Source organism: Xiphophorus couchianus, chromosome 14 (genome assembly GCF_001444195.1).
Source record: "Xiphophorus couchianus chromosome 14, X_couchianus-1.0, whole genome shotgun sequence".
NCBI lineage: Eukaryota > Metazoa > Chordata > Actinopteri > Cyprinodontiformes > Poeciliidae > Xiphophorus > Xiphophorus couchianus.
Window position 1 is genome coordinate 9,260,539 of NC_040241.1, and position 15,553 is coordinate 9,276,091.

Consider the following 15,553-nt stretch of genomic DNA (forward strand, 5'->3'; position numbering starts at 1 on the left):
TGCTCTTCCTAAGCAGGTTTAGACCACTCTGATGGCCGATTAGCCAGTAGCTAATCGGCGACGCACCAAGTGGATGAACTGTAGCTAATGCTCACGCTACACATATGTGCCGGCTTCACTGTGTTGTTTTAAGCACCATGTACAATTTAAAATAACAAAAAAATGTGAGTTTAAATGTGTGACTAGGGAATAAATGTACATTTTAAAGGATATGTGACATTGACTGTCACCGTCTGAACTAGAGGAAGAGGTCACGCTGACTGGTGTCCATCGAGGGACTTGTGCTGAAAGTCAAACAAGAAAGAGCTCTGCATCACGGAGTCCCCGGCTCCTCTCCCGGGACGTGACCGAGGTCAAGGGAAGTATCTTAGGTCACAGCGGGGCTGTGCTGCCCTCTTACTGTATCATTAAGTGATACACTCTGGCATGCACACACAAGGGTTTCGTACACATCGCGGGCGCCGCACATAAACACAAGCGCCTCTCGTGCTCCCTCTCAGCTGCACACGCGCATCTGCGTCATCGGGCTACAAGGCCGGGTAACGACAAAGGCGGCGGTCCCGCGGGGCACGCAGGCTCATGGCAGGAAGCCACGGGTTCATGGCCCGTCCTTGACCTCGCACCGGACCTGGAGAATGATGGGGAGTGAAAGGCAAAGTTGCTTATTAAAGAAATGAATCAAATATGAGTTTTAGGCCAGCTAGAGAGAGTGGGGACATTGATTAAAGGTCTTGAGAGCTCAAAGTGAAAATGTAAAGTGATACATGATGACTGAGTCATGAATTATTAAGTTTACTAACTTGTTAAATGTGGCTGAAGGCTTTGGAGAAAAGGCAAGTTGGTGGTAAGTGATAGATTGGAGTTTTACAACAAACTTTAGTGGAGACGGAAGTTGTGACATTGATATTTGAAAGTTTTCAACGCCGTCATTTCCAGGATCTGTCTGAGATGTTTGTCATTTGTGGCTCTTTTTAAGGATAATCACTGAAGGCAAATGTTTTTGTGATCTTTTTCATTCGAAAAGTCAGAAATAAAACATCATAGATATGAACTTGAATGGTTTTTTTTTATTTGGTTTGTCTGTTGCAAACTTTAGCAAGACACAGGATACATCGTGAGAAAATTCCTAATTTGAATGTAGACATTTTAAGAATCATACAACATTAATATATTTATTATAAATATTCAAATGACCAAGTTACGACCTGATTTCCATCCAATAAAATGTTTTGATGTCATAATACTTTGATAGTGGACTGCTTAACTTTCTCAGAAAGATATTTTTAAAGTGACATTTAATATTTATTTTATGTTTAATATCTCTTATGTTGTCATGTTATTACACTTGAGACCAAAATTATTCATACCTCAGGCAGATTTTAATGAACAATAATTCTAATAAACCAACATGTTTGTTTCCAGTATGAAATGACAGGAGAGAATCACAAAAAAATATATTATTTACATTTTAGAACGAAAATGATATGTCAAAAATGATTTAGACCCAATAATCAGTGGGGAAAATCCTTAATGGCATTAATTTACAGTAATCAAATCAGCATTTCAGATGCTACGTATTATGGAGAGCGGCGAGAGAACAGTTCCGAAATTTAAACTACAGTGTTACAATCTCGACATTTTTTTTCTCGACATAGGTGCCGTCCATCACGTCTAGTTTGCCGACAGGTCAAATGGTCAATAGCCTCCTACCTGCTGTGAGAATCGATGTGCCTCGCCCAGGGGAGAATACAACTGTCCCACAGCACATCAGATTCACATGCAGCCTTTGGGATCCTTCTGACGTCTCCACGGCTTTGGCAGGATTGATCTGTGTTACCAAAGGCCCAGAGCAAGTGGGCAACTGCTGATGCACCATCGATATGAGCACATCAGGATGTAGCCTGTATGTGGGACACAGGCGATGAAGACAGAATGTATCCATCTCTCTGGTGTCCTTCACACAAAGCCTTAAGCTGTATGTGGTTCCTGAATAGACATGTGGATTCAATTTACTGGTAATAAAAAAAAAGGATTTAAAAAAGGATGTTTATGTTGTTTAAATTAAAATCAGACATCAGCTTAGCTGTCTTTTTTTTTTTATCCCTTCAGGTAGAATTTGTACCTAAATTGACAAACTATTTTCAATAGCTACTGTATTTTCTATAGTTTGTGAAGAAAACATATTTCGACACGTTTTTACAAACAAGAAGTTGTTTTAAAAAAATAAATAAAACGTCACGATACCGCAATAACGCCATATTATTGTCATGAAGCGGTGTGTTGAGGTGGTGAGGCTGACGCTGTAGACCCAGGATGTGATAAATGAATGATTTTAATGTCCAAAATAACGGGCAGCACGGCCGAGGGGAAACCACGGCTCGACGCCGGTAGCAACCGTAAAAAGGAATGGACAACGGAAACGACAGAACGAGACAGGACAACACTGAGACACAGATACACAGGAAACTCAAAATAAACACACAGAAAAACACGGAACATGACAATTATATTGTTCAAACGTGAGAACGACACAGTTACAACGCGGTGTAACCCTGTTTTCCTTTTACCTGAAGGACAGCTTCCGTACGCAGCTTTCAGCGTTCGTGTGTCTTGGTAACACGTTTCCGTGGCAACCATGGAGCGCTCTAACACAAGCAGGAAGCGAGGCCGCGGACGAGGTAAGAGCAGGTAAACAACTTTTTTTTAAAAACCACTGAAACTTTTGACGTTTTTAGCTTCTGCTGAAGGCTTAGGTCTGAATTTTTTCCACATGCGTATTCTCTGAACGCTAGCAGTTGCGTACTAAACCATATTACGTTACGCATGAAAAGTGATATTTGGTTATGTTGGCAAATGAAATAAAATCCTCCCTACTAGCTTCACTTGTAAGGTTCTGCAGCTCTGTCACTGTGGTTTTGCCTCGCAGGAAGAGTTCCCGTAAAGCTTCATCTGGTGAGCCGGTACTGCCAGATGTTGATCCTGACAGCACTGAGCTGCTGGCGGAGGTGAGGTCAGACTGGGAAAATCAGAAGCTGCTGAATAATTGTGCTGACGCCATGTTTGGTTCGTTTCAATAAACAAACATGTGTAGATGATGGTTATTATTGCACAAAATCGCATAGGGTTTTTATTATTTAACAAGAGAATATCGGGCATGCAGTCGAAAGGTGTCGTGCAAAACGTCTTCCTCTATTTCTACATGTGAGTAAAGTGGGAAAAAAGAGATTTGAAATTTCATTTAAATATTTTACATGTTTGTATAAAGATGGAAAGTCCCATTAGATGATTTTGTTTAGAATTTATTTATTATCTCTCTATCCATCCATCCATTTTTATCCAATTACGCTTCCATTCATGAGTCAGATTTTTCTAACATCCATTTTTTATTCATTCATTCATGTATTTTTTGACCATTTTAACCAAGAGTCAATGCATCCATACATCTATCCGTTATGATGTTCCTTCGTCCAACTGTCTATTAGTTCATCTCAGTCGGTGTTTTTTTTTTGTTTTTTTTTAGCAGGGTTTATATTTACAGCCATAAGGACAACATTTTTGTTTTAGTGCTTTAAAACTTGCCTAAGAAACTGAACACTGACTTTAGAAAACATTTTTGACGCAACAATGTGCCGGAACCCTGAAATGAACTATCAGCGCAATCAAATAAAAACAGTTTTTAGTGTTTTACTGAGTGCCATTAAACAGAAATAACAGGGATCACTGTCTATTGTGTCTGTATAGAGCTGGATTATAAAAATGCTTTTTCACTTTGTCCAGGAGAAACTCTCAGCCCTCCATATAGCTTGCCTGTATGGTGAACTGCATACTATCCGGCTCATAATAAAGGCCAGGCCGTTGTGGGTCAACCTCGGTGATTCTAAAGGTCGCCGGCCCCTGCACATCGTTCTGTCCTCACAGCGGTTCTCCAACACGTACACCATTTTCAAATACCTGATGGAGCAAGGAGCTGATATCAACGCGTAGGGCCCCCTCTTACAGAAATATTCTCTTTATGAATATTGGTATTTAATTCAGCTGCATTTTTTTTTATATCCAACTGGATTTAAGAAGAACTATTGTCTGTAAAACTAATTAATGAATTAATTAATTAATTTAAAAAAGCAAAGTATGGATTTTAAAAAGTAATGGGGTTTTTTTTGTTTGTTTTTTGTTGTGGTTTTTTTGTCCCATGCTAGTGCAACAAATTCAGGGGAAACCCCGCTGCACACTGCCGCCAGCAGGGGCCTCCTCAGCTGCACAGAAATGCTTGTGAACGCAGGAGCGGATATTTTGGCAAGGGACAAAATGGGGCTGACGCCTCTGGACATGGCGCACATCTGGAACCACAGGAAGACAGCACGGTACGCAGCTAAAGACGACGGCGAAACGAAAGCACCTCAAAACAACCTGAAGTCGGATTAATTCACACTGAGCCCTTCTGTGTTTCCAGGTACTTGAAGCACTGCTTGTGGTATTGTGAGAAGCAGGACGAAATGGAGGAGACACAGTTGACTCAGATGTTATACAGAGAGCTCATAGATCTGGTCAAGCAGAAAAATCTGAATGAAAAGGTGAGCTCGTGATACGTAGCATATACACCGCAAAACATTAACGTCGAATTAACTACGAAGTCTCCATTAAGGCAAAAACACTGGCTTCAGTTTCTCGATTCCAGTACTTTAAATTTCTACAAACCCTTGCTAAGGTTTTCACATCCCTTGAACTTTTGCACATTTTGGTCGCTTAAGTACAAACCTAAGATGCAGAAATTCACAGCTCAGGGTGGGAGAGCCTGTTGCCAGGGCAACTTTGAATGCTCTTCACATTATGGAAGAGTGAAACTCAACAATGTTCTACTTGCAGTTTACCACAAGCCATGTACGAGGACCCAACAAACATATGGAAGAGGTTGCTCTGCTCGAACAAGGCCAAAAATGAAAGCAGAATTTTTAGGTGTTTTTTTAGGCAGCGTTATGCTGTGGGGATGATTTTCTACAACGGAGACTCAAGAGAAAATTCCTAATACATTTAAGTTTTACGTGTAACTTGATCAAATGTAACGACGTTCAGGGGATTTCCTTTGTAAGGCTGTTTCTGTTCTTTACTGAACGTTATATATCACAAATAAAATGACATTAGTAAAAAAAAAAAAACATTTAAAGGATTTGGTAGCAGTAAAACCCAATCCTTCTCCAATACATCACAATTATGATATCGTCCTATTTATGAGTATTGTAGCAAAATATCTTCATTCTACTCTCAGGTTACTTATTAATGCAGGAAATTCAAAGATGTGCTTACAATACTCCTTTAGGTACGAGTATTATTAATAGTTCTCTTAGTTGTATTAATAACAATATTGATGTCAATAATGATATAATAATATGATATATCAAGATAATTTCCCATATTTAGCATAAACCATTTAGTAGTTTGAATTGTTAAATGTTTGGACATGACTTTAATTCCACAGTCAAACTGTTTCAGACGCTGTTTCTCCATTTTTGCTTCAACAGTCCCTTATTGAAGCGAAGGTTGAAGAGTGGGCAAAGAAGAGAGGCTTGTCTCCGTTGAAGACGCTCACGCCCAGATCCAAGGCGTCCAAATACCACAATAACTGCAGCTCACCAGAGAAGAACAAGAGGCAACCAAAACCTACCAAGGGAGAGTCCAAACACATTCAAGAAAAGAAGGACGTCTCCAAAGCACAGCAGCCCCCCTTACCCGACAGTCCCTGGACTGTCTTTGGCCTCCACCCAGAGAAACCCTGCACAGACCCAGACCTCAGGAAAGATGTCATGTTGTTGAAGAACAGCATCAACCAGAGGCTTCACTACATGACCAAGTGGGACACAGCGCCTCACCTCGCTCCCGACCTGCCTCTGGACAAGATTCAGAGATTGTTGTTTCCCAGAGCGTTTTCTTCTCGGCTCAACACGTCATGGGACTTTGAGCCGCGGGACATCAAGAAAGTCCAGCACAAAGGTTTCCCTCAGGGAAGGAGCACCTCTCCCTGGACAGAGGTGGTCATGCACCTGGTTGAGGTCCTGGAGCTGGGACACTACTAGTCTTTCTCATGTCCAGGCAATAAAATTAAGTATAAAATCCTTTATAACATCATGGAGGAAAAATTTTGAGGCTTCGCACGTAGATGTAGATGCTGTTAGAACAAATATCTGTCTACTTTAGTGTCAACAGTCTTCCTGAGTAAAACAACTTTGATCAAATATCTATCAGATTACACAGTTTGCACAAGTTTCTTCCATTAAACCCCCAAAGAGATGATTTGTTCCCAATTGACATAAAAAATAAGATCAGACAAAGTGTTTGTTCCACATTAAGTAGGCTGACGATGCACAGTAAAAAAGCAGTAAACTTATTTTGTCAGATTTTATTTTTGCTAGCAATAGCATCGTGTCATAATGTGCAAATGCTGGGGTGTAAATGTGTTATATGAACAGTAATCCTGAGCTCCAGAAAATAACAAATCTCTGCTTTATCTTACAGCTGAAGAAGGTCCCTATAGTGGACACACACTGTTAAATTGAAGTTTTTTTCCCCATAAAAAAATTCCAGCCATGAAGAATAATTTCCAAACTTTCCCATTTTGCGTACATTTCAACAAAAATGTTAGAGGAAAAATATTTTTAAAAACTAAAAATAGTCCAATATCCTGGTTGCACAAGAGCACACACGACATTTTTTGGGCTTTAATGAATGTGATAAACCTGAAATAGAGTTCAGCTGTTCGTGATCGATTTCCTTGACATTTCCATCCTTTAGCCCAATGCGAGGTTATAGAGCTTCGAAATCTTATTGCATAAAGGAGTCAGTTATGAGAAGTGTAAGAATAAATATACTCATTGCTCAGTGACAGGAACCAAAACCAGAAGCCTTTCCAAAACTAATTTAGACACTAGAGCGAAACTGGTCAGAGCCCAACACGTCTGTAAAGTAATTTCCAGCCAGTACAAGTTATATTCTACTCATGAAAACACTCTCGTGTATTCATCATATGTCTGAAATATGGAGGAAGTGCAGTTACAGCACAGACCACCACCAACTGAGAAAAATTAAGTTGGCCGTAGGCATTCTGTTTAATCCCGCTCGATTCTCATCTCCCTTGAGTGCTCCTGCCTGGGCTTTCTCCCATTGAACTGGATTCCTCCATTTTCACCTGGGTCTATGAGCGAACAGAAGAAGTTGAGAATGACGTTGATTCTCTGCTGTGCTTTAGAATTTAAGTCATCCTGTAGTTTCAGTAATGGCAGCGGAGAAAGTGAGTAAAGCCATTCAGTCTATGTTGACCAAGCTTCCACATATGGAATTAGCTGCTTTGTTCAGCTCGATCGCTTTTCTGTTCACGGTGGAGAATGGTTGGTTACAGCACAAGCCATTTCCAGTAAACTTCATAGTATCAGACTGGGGCATTGCATGCAAATCTTGGGCAAACATTAGCAAAACAGCATGAAATTTAAAACCCCAACAATTAGGCTGGCTAAAAACGTTTCAAGTGATTTGTCATGGTCTTGAAAAGTTGGAATTGTATAAGGAACGTGCAGACTTTTGAGAGCCGCTGCATATCCCAGGGTTTGACAATACGTAGCCAAAGTGACAAAGCCAAACATGTTATGCTCTCCGGATGCTACCCCAATGAAAGCAGGGCTGGCGCAGGGTGAGTGAAAGGTGAGAAAACCTCAGTGAACTGGGTCGCCTGTCACAGATGTATGCACTTTCACTGATCTGCCCTGGGGAAATGAACCAGGATCCAGGTGAGGGGTTCTGAACAAGCATGCGAGTTTGAACCACAAGTCACAGTCTGTCAGCTGAAGGCGTTTGGTGGTCTGGAGTGTGTGTGTGTGTGTTGTTGTGGTTTTGTCTTTTTCCTTTACTTGACGGAGCACTTCACACCTCGGTCGGGGTCAGAGTCCACACCACTATGAACCTGGTGCTCCCCCTGTGACCAAGTCACTTGAGACTGGAATAACATCATCCCATTCAGTTTGACAGGCTCACGCACAGAAACGCGTTCTGAGAATGGTGAAGGTCAACTGTCTGGTCGACTGGATACACTGACCTTATTGAACTGGAATTTATGACCGCAACACTTTGTCTCCTTTTAACATCAAGTATATTCCACAAATTTGTTTCATAAAATTATTTATTTCACATCTGTGTACATACCGACCTACGATGAATTTTGTAAAAACGGTTTCAGCTGCTTTAGCGTTTCTTTAATAAAATTAGTTTGTGCAGCTTCTGTCCTTCGGTATCAATAATCCTGCAAAACAAAATCATTTCACAGGTTTGATTTAACATGTAGGAAGCTTTCATGTCAGATTTAGTCTTAAATACATTTAGAACAACAAACCCCCGCCCCCCAGCTTTATTACTTTAAACTCCAACATTAGGACAAATAGCCAGTCGTCAGTGCTGCTGAGTCGTGATCGGGTTCAACTGCAAGCAATGTGACCAGATGTAGATGACTGGGTCAGTGAACGCAGTTTCCGGCGAGTTTCATTGAGCTTGCAGTTTACATATGTCACAACCAAATATTAGCGATTGGGTAAAATCAGATCCAGTTGTTCAAAACTTACAACAGAGTTCTCCACAAAGCGATCGTTTATCAATAGGCGAGGGTCCAGATTGTGTATGAAACAAAACGTAGAACAAAGGGCTGGTTAAAAAAAAAAAGTTTATATGGAAAAATAATTAAAGAGGTTTTATCTACTTGTCATTGATTGAGGTTCTGACCCGGGTTTGAGTCAGTTGACTCTTCTGACATCAGATTTTACAATCCCTGATTAATGCATAATAACTAAGTAACCTTCTGCCTGCATATCAGGCTTATTAGAATCTCATCGCTGCATTTTCTTATAATAGATTTTATGAAATTGCTTTAAGGCCTTGGCTGTCAAATCTGGTACAGACTAAAAAACCTTGCACCATCAAGATATATATATAGGATTATAGTAGGTATGAAACGTCCAAAGTTGGTATGAATTGAATTGGTAGTTAGGTAGGAATGGGTTTGTTCCCCAACAAATGTCTCTAAAACAGGTGCAAATTGCCACACAATCTGTCCAAAACATCCCAGAATGTGAAGAAACGTCCTCCAACATGTACAATAGCAGTACTGGAGGTACAACCTGACACACTGTTGGTATGAAACATCCCCAAAGCAGCTCTGAATGGATGCATGAGTCTTAGGAAGTGATTACTGTAGGGACAAACAGTCAGGTAGGAACGCGCGCCTCGTTTGCAACGAGTGGTGCGGTTCGGTACGTGACTTTGTCTGTTTTTAGAACACACTACCCCTGGTGGGCCTTGCAGGTTGTCGGTTTCATTGGCCAACGGTACGGTTGAGGTGAAGCTTCTGGCGTCACACAACACGTGGTGGAAAGACTCCTGAATCCGTCGTACTGTTTTTACAGTACGACGGATTCAAGCCTCAACGACCCGCGTTGCAGCATTGTCGATACGAACCGTTCCCATTACGGGCACAAATGAATGAAAGAAACATCTGTGTCGCCCAGAAAACAGTTCATTTACACCCCTCCTTCTACGGTACAAAACCAAAACTGCGAAATGACAAATTAACAAACACCCAGTTTAATTGAACCAGAGAAAAGTGATGTATTGAAACTTAAGATTAAGACCTATAATATGCATTTATGTGACCAATTTTATAGGAAGTAAAGTTACAAAGTATATTTTTCTTAGGTTACACCTAATCACTGGAACGAAAGTCATAATATTTATTTGAGAACTCCCTCGCAGACTCTCAAGTAACACTTAAAAGTGATTGCTGGATTTCTTGTTAGTTTCGGCATCTGAGTCGTTTTACATGTTTTTTGCTGTGCTTTCTAAGATTATCGCTTTTCATACCATTACTCTCTCTCTCATCTATTTTACTCATTTAGTGGAAAATATTTCACCCCTCTTTGTGACTTTGGTGCTACCTTGAAGACTTAATCAGACAAACACAAAAATGACAAGAATAAATCTTCAAAAAGGAAATCCAATTACGATTTATCCATCCGCAGCAAGTTTGTCAGTTTGTCATTTAGTATTTTAAACCCCTCTCTCAGAATTGCTTTGATACTAAAGCTTAAAAAATATGTCGATGATACAAAAATCACTGCGCTACAGTCATGATCCCTAAAAAAAGGTCTCAAAGAGGTGCTCTTGGCAGTCGGAACAAACCCAAAGATGAACATGGCCTTTGCAAACTCAATTAATCATCCAGTCTGTTTATTGGTCCATCCTTTTTGTGCGCTTCCTTCCATGTTTTGGCCACTGATTTGCTTCAGTCTAATCCACAAAGGACTTCCAACGTCCTTCTCGCTCTACCGCTTGTTGTCCAACTTCTCCACACACCTACACATCCCCGGCGCCCCGAATCCGAGCCCTTCAGTACATTTTCTGTCGGCTGGGCAGTACCGCCTCCTTGAGGAAGGAGAATATGAGGAGGATCCCAGACCTCTTGCCCCGTTTGCCCTTGGTGAAATAATTTGACACAACATCGTCTGAAAAAGAGCAACAAAGACGAAAATAAAACGTCAAAGGAAGGGCTTCAACTGAGCTGAAGTAAACAGTTCGAAAAACGGAAAGGTCAAAAGAAAGAAATCTGGTACAGACAAGAAAATAATTGAGGTGAAAATGAGTCTCATCCACCTATTAGCAAAAAAAACGCCTAGCTAACAAAAGTATATTAGCAGTTAGTAGCTAGTAACCCTAGCATCAACTGAGTCACAGAATGCAATGAAGATGCCTGTGCATAAATTTTTGCCTGACAAAAAAGTCCTGTGAGAAAAAAAATGACATGTGTGACATTAAACAGTACTGCCACAACAAAATGTAAGATGTGATAATCAAATTTAAGACCAATGCAATTTTTTTGTAAAAAATTTAAGACAATTGAAGGCCTTAATTTTAGCTACATGAACTTAAGACTTTTTAAGGATGCGCAGGCACCCTGTATTTCAAATATTTCCTCTCACAGCTAACTTTAAATGACATATATCCACATTTTGACAACCAGACAGAGATTTTTACCCACGTCTGATCTGATCGATGGATTAAAAAGCCTTAAAAACTTATTCCTCTTATCAGTCCCAAAAATGTTGGGATGTTACCGAGTAGAAGTCAATATCCAAAAAAAAAACAGTAAAGAAAAGGCACATTTTTCTCTAGGTTACATGTCAGATGAAGGCCTGTCAGGTTATACTTTCAACCTCCATTGTTCTAAACTATTATCAGCCATAACCAGATTCTCACCTCCTTGCTGCATGGTGGATGGAAGTACATTTTCTCCCGCTGACAGCGACACGAAGAAGGCAAACGGGATGACCCACAGGCAGATGGTGAAGTAGGACAGCACCTGATACCAGTCAGAAAGAGTCAGTAAAAAACTGGACGAGAAACACATTTCCATGCTTCCAGAGCTGTAATGAAATGCAATACCTCTGAGAACGGGTAATACTCTTGTGCAAAGTACTGGAAGGCCATGTAATGGTTCACCACCACTAACACTGCAGTGTAAAAACAAAAGAACACAAATCATGGTGAAAACAGTAGCACGTGACCAGAAGCGAGTAATCAAGCCTCAACAGTTAGTGTGTTGCTTTATTATGTTAACATATTCTTCAGTATTGGTGAGTCCTGTAACAGAATATAATGAAATCTGATCCAAGCCGTGCTCACCACAGGAGAGGATGAAGTTGGGAGAGCTGAGCAGAATGTAGGGAAAGGTTTGCAGGAGGCCAAAATACACCAGGTTTGTGAAGAGGCCGACGCCCACCATGAACAGAGGGAAACCTTCAAAGACGTAGAGACACAGCAGCACACCTGTCGAGAACTGGACATATATTCACACGCAGTGAGACTCCGGTACAAGTGAGCCGTACAGATTAAAAAGTGCATCGTTCTGCACCAGCATACTCACCAGGATCATGTATTTTATTATTCGGCTTGTGGCTACTGTGTACTCCTCTATTAGTTCTGCCAAGTAGTATAGGCCAGCCGCTGGTGGAAGACGAAAAGTAAATAACTGGGATTAAGCAGGCTGCAAAACATCTCTGATGCAAGATTGCTTAGCAAGGAGCTAATACAGGCGTCAGAGGGTATAAATGGTATCGTTGCTTCATGACTGGAGCAAGACTGGAGTCAGTCGAAACACTTACAGATGTATTAGACAGCATTACCAGCATAGATACAATCATAGCCTTACAAACAAATATTTCTCTAAAACTAAAACGTGATCATTATTAACCATGCTAAACTCTCCACCAGTTAGATTAGGCTAAAGAGCACACATTCAATCTTATCTTCATGAACTGTTCAATATTTCTTGGTACTGTTTAGTATTAGTTTTTTGCACAATTTAAAATAATCCACAGTAGCGTATTGGGGAAATGTAGGTCAGAGTAGTAGGTGATATTTTGTCTCTAAACCACTATCTGTTTAGTTTAAGATGGGCCTTTTTTACCCCCATCAGCAAAGGAAAAACAAAGTAGAAGAAAAGAAGTTCATGACAATAAGCTACTTAAATCCCTGCTGTGAGTTATCCACACAGTCAGGGTTTCAAACTATTATTTGAGAAACAACAGCTATTCAAATTATAAAGAAAACTTAGTGAACGCTAAATAGCTAAACCTGTTTCTCATCATTTCTTGAATGTGACACATGCATGTGTCGCTTAGTAGATTTTGTTAAGACTTTCATCTAATTTAATTTAGTTGGAGTTAAAATCCTCAAATACCCTCTGATGCACAACCAATAAAAAATGTAGGAACGATCTGGCTATCACACTCCGGTTTAGCTTGTAGTTTCACTAAAACAATTTGATTTAATTGCATTTTTTGTTTTCGTTAAAGTTTTTTCTCTTTTCAAACCAGCTTCTCTTTAGGAAATACTTTTCAACATAATATCATTTCATTAGTGAATAACAAATTTAATGAGCCCCCGAAGAAAACAAACAGCATCAACAAAACGTACACGTGTTCAAATATCTCCTACTGAAGCCATTTTTTTCTAAAAACAAATGAATAAGTCATCTCTGGATTGTTTCTTCAGTCCTGAATAAAAACAATATTAAAGTGTATTTTTTTCTCTCATATTGTGTGTTATGTTTTCTGTTTCACATTAGAAAATAAAGAGGCCTGCCTGACACCAGCCAGCTAAACTGATTCTGTGCTTCTTTGTTGGTCTGTTTGTTCTGGGCAATAATTTATTAATCAGTAAACATTTGTACTTTGTTTCCACACATAATCAATTTCCCACTGACTTTGTGAAACTGATAGCGTTGTTGTCGTCAAGTTTCAGTTTGCTGCTGTAACTCTGATCTTCGTTTAACCAAGTAATGTCAGAGTTTGTTCTAGATTATAAGATTAGTTTTACAGGACACCCACAAGCTGGGAATTAGACTGCAGCTAGCTAGCTACTTTCCAACACATTTACATATAAATTGCATCTCCTGTGTGGAAATCGGCCCAGTAAAGTGAAAACTGCGACATTAACTTTGTTTTTCGAAGCTCCGCTGACTTTCACTTGAGCTGATTCACCTGTTCACGGCGTTAGCATTACCAAGCTAATTTGAGCCGCTACGTTATAATCTGCGGGCATTCTCAGCTTAAACTCACCTATCGCTAGAGTGACGAAGGACACTTGGACGATCAGCGACAGCCAGCTCAGTAAATAAATAAACCACATGTCTCTGCATAGGCTACAACACACACAATAAAGAGAATAAAGACTAAAATAAGCTAGCTGCCTGCTAGCGATGTTCAGAGCTCTTTCCGCTGTGTTTTCAGCACGAGTCGACAAGTGCAGGAAAGAAGGGAGTGTTGTTGTTTTTTTTGACAAGAGTGTTGCGACGCTGTCGCCACAGCGCCACCCGTGGTAGGAGCAGGAATGCAATTTTGTCAAAAATTTTAATGGTAAGTTGTTTTAATTAGAAATGTTGAACTAGTTTGCACACCGTTAAAACTATAACTTTCAAAAGACGTAGTTAAAACTAATAAATGAACGGATTAAAGCAAACTTAGCCAGATGAGACAATGAAATTAAGGTTTCTCCAACAGTAACAACAAGAATGGTTCTGGCATCACTCGTCTCTGATTGGTAGTCTCCCAGATCAGGTATAGTGCCTCTTTACAAATTTCTTCCATTGTTGATACACTGAAGAGTTTGAAATCATTAAACTAATTTTGATATCACAAAGGCAGCATGAGTAAGTCAACACAAATAAATAAATCATAATTTCATTTATTAAGGAAAGAAGCTATCCAAACCCACCAGTTAGTTAACTAAGCTAATTATTTGTCCTCTGATTGTAATAACTGGGTGTATCACCCTTGTTGGCAACAGTGGCCAACAAACATTTGCTGTCAATATTTGTTTTACATCAATGTGGATGAATTTTGTTTGACTCTTCTTAGCAGAACTACTTTTAATTTACTCACACTGGCATGTTTTCAACCATGCGCTGCACGTAAAGGCCACACCATGGCATCTCAGTCAAATTCAAGTACAGACTTTAACTAGGCCGCTACAAAGGCTTCGTTTTGTTTTTTGAGGAATTCAGAGTTGGAAATGTTGGCGTCATTGTCGTACTGCGTAGCCTTGTTTGATTCAGACCTGACAGTCAGACATTCTCCATAAGGATTTTATGATAAACAATAGAACTCATGTACCCATTAAAAATAAGTTATTTTCATCATGTTTGATGGTTGGTTTGACAGCTTTTTGTTCTCGAAATTCTGAGTTAGTTTTAGCTCAATTGTAACAGGAAGCACCGGCTTATTCCAAGAATACTGAAATGGTTCAAGACGGGATGTATATTTCATAAATTATGACATCTAGATTATGAATGTCATACTTATTTAAATGATATTTAAATGACTAGAAATGTCGTCTCCATAGAACATGTTAAAAGAAAAAGAAATAGGAATTTACGCTATTCTTCCCTCTGTATTTGCGTCATTTACTCCCACGTCAAGGACACACACACATGTATAGATTCAATAACAAAAAAAAGCAGGTGCCATGCATTTCTACACCTTAAAAGGTGCCGCTTTTAAGACTGAGGTTCAAAACAATAAAAAATGTATACTTGGGCGTGAAAAGGCGAGTGTTAAATAAGGTAAATATATAATGCGAAACAGTGTGAAGACACTAAAACGGTGTCAGAGTGAAAGGTGAGAGGAACGTCCTCTTTCCTTCAAATGCTTTCAGCTGAGGCGTATAGAGGGGCAGCGAGGAGCAAAGGTGTGTGCATCCATTCATCCATGCACGCATATATATGCAGCATCTGAGAGGTGTGAAAACTAAAGGGAGTGTGTGGGGATGGGGGTGCTCTGCTGCATTTATTTAAAAACTTTCAGGAGGGGAAGCCGTGGCTCTTATTTCAGCGACGCCTCTGGGCTCGGGGTGTGACAGCCTTAATGTGCCAAAACAAGAGGCAGCCTGTATTCTGCTGCAGGATCACGCTTTGGGAAAGAAAGAGACACCCAGGGAGGGAAGTGGGCGAGGGTATTCATAGAGGGGTTTT

The 15,553-nt window shown here is 40.0% G+C and overlaps 2 protein-coding genes across 2 annotated transcripts; one reads left to right on the forward strand and one right to left on the reverse strand.

Annotated features, from left to right (window-relative positions):
* Positions 1 to 2,435: 2,435 nt before the first annotated feature.
* ankrd53 (ankyrin repeat domain 53) lies at positions 2,436 to 9,426 on the forward strand. The gene is made up of 6 exons (XM_028038968.1): positions 2,436 to 2,688; positions 2,927 to 3,005; positions 3,778 to 3,980; positions 4,197 to 4,361; positions 4,451 to 4,571; positions 5,517 to 9,426. The coding sequence occupies exons 1-6, from the start codon at positions 2,636 to 2,638 to the stop codon at positions 6,066 to 6,068; spliced, it is 1,173 nt and encodes a 390-aa protein (XP_027894769.1). The 5' UTR covers positions 2,436 to 2,635; the 3' UTR covers positions 6,069 to 9,426.
* Positions 9,427 to 9,591: 165 nt separating this feature from the next.
* tex261 (testis expressed 261) lies at positions 9,592 to 13,839 on the reverse strand. Its single transcript, XM_028038969.1, has 6 exons — positions 13,644 to 13,839; positions 11,948 to 12,027; positions 11,707 to 11,860; positions 11,467 to 11,534; positions 11,281 to 11,383; positions 9,592 to 10,529 (listed from the first exon to the last, which is right to left on the reverse strand). Exons 1-6 carry the CDS (start codon positions 13,711 to 13,713, stop codon positions 10,414 to 10,416), a joined length of 591 nt encoding a protein of 196 aa, XP_027894770.1. The 5' UTR covers positions 13,714 to 13,839; the 3' UTR covers positions 9,592 to 10,413.
* Between the last annotated feature and the right edge of the window lie 1,714 nt (positions 13,840 to 15,553).

Excerpts from the sequence above, each read along its gene's own strand:
- ankrd53 (XM_028038968.1), top strand. The coding sequence starts at position 2,636 with ATGGAGCGCTCTAACACAAGCAGGAAGCGAGGCCGCGGACGAGGTAAG. Across the intron at positions 2,689-2,926 it reads CGCGGACGAGGTAAGAGCAG|GAAGAGTTCCCGTAAAGCTT; the intron begins GTAAACAACTTT and ends TTTGCCTCGCAG. Across the intron at positions 3,006-3,777 it reads GCACTGAGCTGCTGGCGGAG|GAGAAACTCTCAGCCCTCCA; the intron begins GTGAGGTCAGAC and ends CACTTTGTCCAG.
- tex261 (XM_028038969.1), bottom strand. The coding sequence starts at position 13,713 with ATGTGGTTTATTTATTTACTGAGCTGGCTGTCGCTGATCGTCCAAGTG. Across the intron at positions 12,028-13,643 it reads CTTCGTCACTCTAGCGATAG|CGGCTGGCCTATACTACTTG; the intron begins GTGAGTTTAAGC and ends GTCTTCCACCAG. Across the intron at positions 10,530-11,280 it reads ATCCACCATGCAGCAAGGAG|ACGATGTTGTGTCAAATTAT; the intron begins GTGAGAATCTGG and ends GCTCTTTTTCAG.